The sequence below is a fragment of the Haliotis cracherodii genome, unplaced genomic scaffold, assembly GCF_022045235.1.
Source record: "Haliotis cracherodii isolate W230 unplaced genomic scaffold, xgHalCrac1.p SCAF_27, whole genome shotgun sequence".
In the NCBI taxonomy this organism is placed as follows: domain Eukaryota; kingdom Metazoa; phylum Mollusca; class Gastropoda; order Lepetellida; family Haliotidae; genus Haliotis; species Haliotis cracherodii.
Window position 1 is genome coordinate 2,226,099 of NW_027266283.1, and position 9,591 is coordinate 2,235,689.

The 9,591-nt window shown below is 39.8% G+C and overlaps 1 protein-coding gene across 1 annotated transcript; it reads right to left on the reverse strand.

Annotated features, from left to right (window-relative positions):
* Positions 1-257: 257 nt before the first annotated feature.
* Positions 258-9,591, reverse strand: LOC139473224 (uncharacterized). Its single transcript, XM_071255750.1, has 9 exons — positions 8,938-9,591; positions 7,990-8,169; positions 6,785-6,902; positions 5,667-5,834; positions 4,623-4,799; positions 4,100-4,261; positions 3,323-3,428; positions 1,751-1,872; positions 258-579 (listed from the first exon to the last, which is right to left on the reverse strand). Exons 1-9 carry the CDS (start codon positions 9,534-9,536, stop codon positions 295-297), a joined length of 1,917 nt encoding a protein of 638 aa, XP_071111851.1. The 5' UTR covers positions 9,537-9,591; the 3' UTR covers positions 258-294.

A 9,591-nucleotide genomic window follows, 5' to 3' on the forward strand; every position in this document is an offset into this window, starting at 1 on the left:
AGTGGAAAAGCCATATATCGTGTAAACGCCACATTAACAAATTATCAATAGATAACGCATTCCTACATGAAGCGTCATTGCACGTCGGCTGCCTGGCCCCGTCACGATAAAGACATTTAAAAATATTTGAAGCCAACTTCACTACCGGCTGGTATAAATACTCTATGTACAGGCAATGACATATAACATTTTATGAATTAATAATTGAGACGAGAATGCCCATTTCCACAACAAACACATCATAACTATTTGCAACCAACATTTAATCAATCAAATTGTCCATTTGATACACTACTAATCCATAGTCCTGGCGTACTTTGCAACTCCCAACATCTGGATGACGTAGGTGTAGGCGTCTGAGGACCAGAAGGGAAAGAACACGGCGTTGTCGTTGTAGCCGGGGAAGACGGTGGGTGTGTGGTAGTGGCCCCAGATATGCTTCATCTTCTGTTCATATTCTTCCTCTGGAATGACGTCTTCAACCCCAATAATGGCATGACCATGAGCACGAAACGGGTCGTTGATTCTTGTGCCATTGAACAGCTCAATTCGGTTCATCGGATAGAAGTATGGTTCTGTCTGCAATTAAAAGGAAGCCTCAATTTACAATCAGTTATACGAGTAATACCCGTCTTCCGTTGGGAGAACGAGTTAGAACGAGTTAGTTAACTTAAAACATTACTGTACACATTGAAGCCATACCTAATTCAAGTACCAATTTTGTCTTGAAATGAAATGTCCCCAATAAAACGAGTGCTACTTCTATCGACGAAGAATTGCTCTTCCGGGGAAAAAATGTATATGTTCTTGTTCTTTGCCATAGACTCGAGGCCTGCGCACGTTTCAACCCCATGGTCCAGGTGTATTGTCCTCGTAAAGCTAATAATACTAATATGTGAGTGAGTGAGTTAAAATTTTAAGTCACATCGGCAATATTTCAGCCATGTCGTGACTATCCACATTTAAACATAATACATATATTGAAATTTATATAAAAAAAACTGTCACCAAAGAACAGTAAAATAACTAGGTTTATCACAGAAAAAGATATAAAACTAGTACAGAATCATAAAAGAGAATAGCACTATACATAACGATACAAGATAAAAACGGGCTGCAGATCGTCAGCAACTGAAGGTAGACCACCATACTGGGGACCATGGGGACTTACAGTGCCTTTACTACCTGCATGGACCCCAGCAGGACTTACATCATCCCTTCAGCAACTGGCGATTGTATGCAAAGTTAGCCACAAGTAAAAATACAAATATTCTACGTTTAAAAAAGCAGAAGGCATTAATATTCTTTGAATGGCATGTACTTACGATATCCTCTCAACCCCCTTTGAGGATACGGCCATATATACGGAAATATAATTTCATTCTACTAATTTTTAAAAATGTATATACACAAAACATATTAACAATTTTGTTGATACAGTTCTATCTCTTTTTAAAAAAAAACAATAATTAAAAAAGTACTTATAGTATTAAAAAGATCCTTTATAGATTTGACCTGAAAATATTTATCCCTTGTGATGGAAAAATCAACACAGTCAAGCAAAATATGCTTGACGGTGATTCTTTCATCACACGGGATACAGAACGGAGGATCCTCACCTTTCAACAAATATTCGTGGGTGTATCGGCAATGGCCAATACGACATCGTTGCAAAATGACCTCTTCAAATCTGGACTGACAAGCCAAGTAGATTCTAATATGTCATACTGGCAGATATGTGTATACGTACTGTATGTCCCTTGTAGGAGCCGGAGAAGAAAGCATTCCACGGTTCGAACCCACTGAACATACCAAAGTAGTACAACCAGCTGACGATTCTGTCGACTGTAGTCTTTACATTAGCAGGTGTATCTATAATGAATAACGTACATGATTTTAGTTCTGTACTAAGTGATTAACCAGAATCAGGGGTTAACCAGAAGTCGATGTTCGTCCAGTCGTGCCTCGTTTATACGGACGGACACTTGCGTCATTTCATAATTCCTCCATATAAACGAATTTCCTTATAACTGAAACCAGCTTCTTACTGAAAGAGTTACTTCCCTTCAAATATGCAACTCATGACAGATGACAGAGCAAACAGATACATCCACTCAATCTTTATTCAAGACATACCCGTTTGAATTTCCGTATATACGGGTAAATTTATATAGTTATTATTTCGTTTTGAATGAAAATCGTCCGGGAACCGAGGTTTCCGGATATCTGAAGTCCGTATTAGCGGGGCATGACTGTAATCCTACACGAATGTGAATTAGTGTTAAAAACATGCTGTGGTATTTAATATCTGCTAAATGTGTAAAGCTGAGTAACTTAATCCATCGTTCAACACTTGGACATGCTCTATTAGCCCTTTAAAGGAGATATTCATATTATCTGAAATATATCGAAACGAGCATGATGAAATCTGTTACACACTGAAACCTCGTTAGTCTGGAAACCCACCACACGCAGGACGATTATGATTATATATACAGGAACACAGAACTGGCACCAGTATAATACACATATGGTTCGATACTCCACATGGAAACTGACTGTGAAGCCCGACGAGATATTGCTGGAATATTGCTGAAAGTGTCTTAAAAATCTTATTCACCCACCCACTTACTGCGAACGCATGATAATCCATGTTAACTTGGAAATTTGTTCATCCGATGGTTTCGTTGGAATCGTACCGTTCGTTTTATTGTCACCTGCTTGTTTTTTTTTATCATCAAATTCATTTTTTCAGACAAGGTAATGTTAAATTTTAGAAACTTTGAGAAAAATGACCCAAATATTTAAATGCAATGTTACTTGGGGTGACGTTTCTTTTGCGGTTCAGTATATATATATATATATATATATATATATATATATATATATATATATATATATATATATATATATATATATATATATATATATAATCTACAGGAACACAGAAACCCACCACACGCAGGACGATTATAATTATATATACAAGAACACAGAACTGGCACCAGTATAATATACATATTGTTCGACTTGCCACATTGGAACTGATTGTGAAACCCGACGAGATATTGTTGGAACATGGCTGAAAACAGCGTAAAATTTTATTCACCTACTCACCTACTGCGAACACATGACAAGCCATGATAATTTGGAAAATTGTTAATCCGATGGTTTCATTGGAATCGTACCGTCCGTATAAACGAGGTTTCATTGTAGATATCTAAAACATCAAACACTGCAGGTTGACAGTTGACATCGACATATTGATGTGTTCAAACAGATTAGCTGTGTGTGGTATTTCAGGAAAGTAAGGAATCTCTACCTTTATCCCAGATGACCTTCTCGGTGTGCTGGTCCTGCGTGGTCCAAGTGGTCATCAGAGCATTCAGCGCCATGGAAGTCGTGAAGATACGGTCCTCCGCGTTGTTCTGCAATATATCTTAACGCAATGTTTATAGGAACATGTGTTGAAGCGCTAAATTGCATCCAAGTGGTTAGCTTTCTAAGACCCTGGTGACCTTCCAATAATGATAATAATAATAGTTACAATATATTTGTAGCTCAAAAGCGCTCTTGGTCACATGCTGTCCTGATCTCACATAGAGTTGCACATAAACATATCCGACATGGCTGGAATGCTCTGTCACCGTAGGTCTTGGTTTTCTGTGGCAACCTTCGTCTGTCAGCATTGCAACCATCAATGGCATAAACCAAAATTTCACACAAATGTCCACGGTCACACGCAGTGATTTCAGCTAAGACTATATGTCCCTATTAAACTATGCAGGTCGTAAAGGGCGAGTAAACTGATCGTGTGTTCCTGGAGAGACGAATATGCTTGTCGTGGGAGGCGACTAACGGGATCGGGTGGTCTGATCATGACTTGGTTGGTGCATATTATTGTATGCCAATTGTGTGTATTGATATCGCGTTTCAATCGCTAGACTGTCTGGCCCAGACTTGATTTTTCTTATAATTGAGTCGACGTCTTGTGTCTCCTGTCGTTATATTGCTGGAACGTTGCTAAAAGTGATGTCGAGGCAAACTCAATCAATAACTCTTTCATAGCAAACCTTCGCCTGCCAACACATAAACTTACCACAGTTTGGTTTTCATATGTTTTATCAGCATTGCCGAGAAAGTCGTCATAGTAAATGAGGTCATATCCTGCTTGAGAGCCTTTCTTGCCCTGGGTGACAAGTCTGGGGCTGGCGTATGTTCTCAGTACACGCTTGAAGTCTGCTAGAACCTGCTCCATGCCCTGCAAGTTGGAATGAAATATTGTACTTTGAACTGTACAGTCAAGATTTATGTTGCTTGACTCTTTAAAGCTTTTTAATGCAAAAGTTTGTCATATCTAAGTGTTTATGTAGTTCAAAGGCTGGTACCACATGTAGTCTTTCATATAGGCTAAGCCTTAGTCTTGATGCGTTCAACAACTGATTATAGAGTGTACTGTCGTTGAGGCTACACTTTGATCAGAATGTTTGATCAGCATGATCACAATCATGATCCATGAGTGTATTTGTCAACACCTCCAATAGCTAATTTTCGACAATAACAATGTAATCAGGGTTAGGCCTTTCAGAACTATTAGGTTTAGCCTTAAAGCCTTTCATCACCTTATGTGGCAGCGATCCCGTCCTGTCCAGAGTTTCCTGTAGTTTGTTGTACGTCCTGGCCACGAACCAGTAGAACTCAATGACAGAGGGGTAGTACGTCAACGCCAAGTCTGCTCGGTCGGAGAAGTTAGTCTGAACTTGGAAAGCGATCATCCTCGATGTATCATTATAGATTTGCTGAAAGACAGAAATGCTTACTTTGACTAACCAGGACTATCTTGGAGTCGCCCAGAGACCACATGTCCAACAAACTTGAGGTTGGCTTTGAGCAGTACATTGTACTTCAGTTGTATCATGGCATTACAGATTCATTTGATGCAGGCCGCAGATCTTTAGGAAACAAACGAACATGGGTATAATGCTGAGAATGACATACATCTATTCAGTGATTCTGGAGTTTGAACCCGTTTGAATCGTTCAATAACCATCAAATAGCCAATTCCCTTCCACTGATTTACCCATCTGGACTAGAAATAAAGGAGACCAAAGAGTGACAAAGACCGTATGACAAGAGGAGTGACTTCAACGTTCCAATAGTATACTTTCTCTTCATGTTGAGCAATATTTCAGAAGTCCAGCTTTTGGAGTCTACATTTCACTACTTTTGAGACACAATCGAGCATGCTCTTTCTACCAAGATTTCAAAAAGTGCCATACGACTCTTGCTCTGAAGTTGTTGGATCAACACTTAAGGCCTCAGTAAATCTTTCACAACATTTATGGTAGACATGTGGAGAACATTTCCAAATCTGACGCATCAGTGACAAAAAAGATATCCGATGCAATTCCCTATTTTGACGTGTGCCATTTGTTCCCGTGTTTACTCAGATGAACAATTGACTTCCCTTTGCATGTGTTTGTGATGGGTGCCACAGATGGGCCAGGATATGCTGACCTATTCGCGAACACGTGGTATCATCACTATTTGATAGTGTATTCATAAACACATGCTCATGATAAACTCGGAATCGTACAATCGCTTTCAGCAGAGATTTCTATTAAATATGGATTGGTCGCATTAGTTTACAGCTTTTACTGACTAACCATTATTTCAGGATCATCCAACAGTGATGGTTGAAAGAGGCCATTGATGATTCCATTGGTGACGCCAAATATGAAGTTGGCACACACAGTGACGTCAATGTTGTTAATGTTGTAGGGCATCATGACTCCTTTGTCAAACCAAGTGCGAACCTCGTCAGTGTCCTGGATCTGTATACAGCAATGTAAACCTTAATATTTCAATAATCTCAGTTATAATGTCACATAAGAAAAATGCGTAAAACATTACTTGAATCTTGCTATTCCTGAGAATTTAGCAGCTGCGCCCGACTGCCATGGTGGACTGGTGTCGGCAGGGATGCATGGAATAACTTCGCAAATTGATCTCAGCAAAAATCGTAATTGTTGCGCTAAGATATAAAGGTCCTTCTCAGATACACAGAACGTACAATTGGTGTGATCTCCAAGGTGTGTGGGCGCTAAATCTACCGTGCCTCCTGTAAGCTGGTCGTTCTAGAGTCGTCAATGTTGCTTCACTATATGTTTCTATGGTTCGCGTTTCTTTTGGCGGTGAGTATGATCTAAATGCTGGACCTACGAGATTCGGCCGTTTAACTCATTTAAGGCATATAAGCGTTAAGATAATAAAAAGTCCACTATGCTTGAAGTATGATAGTAGCTTTAACGTATACAATAACTATAACAACCACACCGCCGTCATGCTTTGTTGATATATATTCGTACTTGTAGGTCTAAGTTACATTAGCGTACTGCTACTCATATCTCCGACAAGCTGAACGTGTGCTAGTCGTGTATGAAGATGTGAAGGATAAACTACGACACTCGTGTCTCCAGTCATACAGCTGTAAATGTCTCTTCCGAAGCCACCTTGTGAAACAAGTCAAACGACCCGCAGTTAGTCCTTGATATATTCCATGGTATATATGATCCACGTAACTGTATTTATACTGACGTTAATGATACTTTAATCAATGACATCATCAGTACTGTTGAATGTTAACAGGGAATTACGTGACATACTCCTAACTGTTATCAGAAGGTTATAGAAATAACAATATTCATGAACCCGCCTTTTAATCTGTGTCTGACATATAGATGATGATAGGTTAAATGGTACGAATGTACCCATGTATACAAACCCATGTTGGCACTAAGGCTACATCGTGTCCGGCTTGTTTCTCCTGCTCCAACCAATGTCTGAGGTAGTAGTACGTCCTGGGGTCGATGGTATTTACCCTTTGGTTCCCAGAGAAGGGTCTGTGTGATAAACAGAATTAGCGGTATAATCTTGAAATATTTGAAAACAATACTTTCGGATGATATTGATCAAACAATAGCAATGCTATATTGGGAATTTAATGAATATGCAAGGTCCCTTCCATGTAAATACATCTACCTTGGCCACATTGGTGTTACAAGTGGCCCTAATTAAGCATTGAAGTTGGTACGTCAGAGGAAAAGGGACCTAGAGGCCACTCCGTACGTATTCTGTCATTCCTTTTCTCTTAGCAGGAGCATTAAATGGCATGACGCCCTTTTCTTTTCAACATACAGTTAAAATCGCGGGTGCATGGGTAAAGTTTAATATTGTAAAGTTTCATGTAAATAATTTAACATTTGTTTTATAAACAAACAACAGAATAGAACAGTTGTAATGTAATCTTTTGCATGTGTAACTTAATGGTTCTTACTTGACCCGGGAATTCTCAAGGTAATTTGCTTTATAGTTCTTGATGTTAAAATTACTTAAATTTAATTTTGCTTTCTATCCACGAACAGCTGCTTTATCAGGTAAGTAGTAATTATAGCAAGGAAGCAACTTAATATGTATCAACAAGAACATGTATGAGTACTTTCAACAGATTTCGAGTATCGTCCCCAGGATGGCCTTTGGCTCTAATTATGTTTACACATTTTTGTCGTCTCCTTGACCACCATGTACTCTTCAAACTGTTGTCAAATGATTATCGTCTCACACAATTGAAGGGTATAATATTTTCTAGAGAATCTTTGATTTTGATGTATCACATTTTCTGTAGGTGATAAGTTAGGATTGGTTAGCAATTAGTAGCGCAGGATACGCGCACCTTATCGGAAACAGCTAGTGTCATTACTTTTTTCATATTGGCTCATCAACACATTTTCACGATACCGTCAAAATCGTACAATCGACTCTGCTTACAGCGGATATTTCTTAGGATTATGGAAATGGTTTATTCGCTTTAAATTACTCATCTTTTCACGTCTTTTAGTATTGCTCGTTCAGGACAGACACTCTATCCACTACACCAAGGACTCATTCACGTACTAAGATGAAGACAAGCATGCCCTCTACCATACTGACCTGTAGGCGTAATACTTGAGGGCGTCGAACACAGATGTGAGATTGGTGTTGTGGGATCGCCACATCTTGTCGTAGGTTGGGTACAGATGGGACATCTCTGAGAGGAGGGAACCGAGACCAATGTTGAGGAAGGTGTCATCAAAGTCCGGGGGGATGTGAAACGCATATGTGTAACCACCTCTGTATCCAAAGAAATCGGTCAGTATTACAGTTATAGCACAGGGCGTGAGCTTGATCAAAGATGAAAGCCGTAAGTAATGCCTGACTTAGACGTTTACCACCTCGGTGAAACCCACGAGTACAGGTATGTTGCTGACAGAGAAGTAGTATCAGGTCGAATCTTAGAATCGAACCCATGATCACAGTTTTGTAGCAGGCCTAAAGGACGCAATTCTTCACGCTGATTGCGCAACAACCTGTTAGATTTTGGTTTGGTTTGTTATTTAACGCCGCACTGAGCTATATTCCAGCTATATGACGGCGGTCTGTAAATAATCGAGTCTGGAATAGACAATCCAGTGACATCATGAACATCGATCCACGCCATTTGGATCCCTGCCGACACCAGTCCACGCCTGACGACTCGATCCCGTTAGTCGCCTTTTATGACAAGCATAGTCGCCTTTTACGTCAAGCATGGGTTGATGAAGACCTTTTCTACCCCAGATCTTCACGAGTCACAACCTGTTAGAGGACTTTGCTAACCGTGCCTCCACGAACACTGAATGCTGGAGCCCATGTCAGTTGATTCGTGGAGTGACACGGTTCTGTATAACGTATTGCGGTGTTATTGACCGCGTACTGATCTCTTACACCACCCTAACTAGCAAGGATACAATCAACACTAAGATATGTTGTGTATGATATTGATACAAGAGGTTGTCAGATATATCAGGGTACTTACATATGAAAATCGGAAAACAATACGGACATCAAAATAATACAGACCTGATCCTCATTAAGGCTTTGATGATCCCCTCAACATCTTTCAGACCCAATTTCTCGAGGAACGCATACGTCGCATTAAGTGGCATGGCGTCAGTCGTTTTGATGAGGTCATTGAGATTGATGGGGTAACTGTTATAGACTCCGAGTGTCTCGTTGTATTTCTGAGGCCAGAACGTCATCAGTGAGTTAGAATAGTTTACATTCATATCATGATGGCTTTTAATGGCATTCAAACCATTAGTCATTTCTTCATGCGTCGGTCCATACGATGTGCTATTGATATACCTCCGTCCTTCGACCAGGCAAGCCATAACGTAGGTGGTTGTGAACATATTGTTGTCGAATATGCCAAATAGTTCTCTGAACAAGACATTATCTGGGTAACCATGGAAGTTCAGCTTGACATCACTGGGCCACATTCCTTGTTCCTCATCCCATCTGAACGGAGGAAAGAAGTGCTTTGTTTTAGGTACTTGCAGGTCCATAACTTGCGACTTCAATGTTTCAGTCGCCAACTTCAGTGACGGTAGATCAAATGGCAACTCATCGGGTGTGACGATTGATATCAACAACAGAAATATGATATTCTGCAGTACCATGTTCAAAATGTCAAATTAATCTAGATGTGTCGAATTTCAGTGGTTGGAAATATAT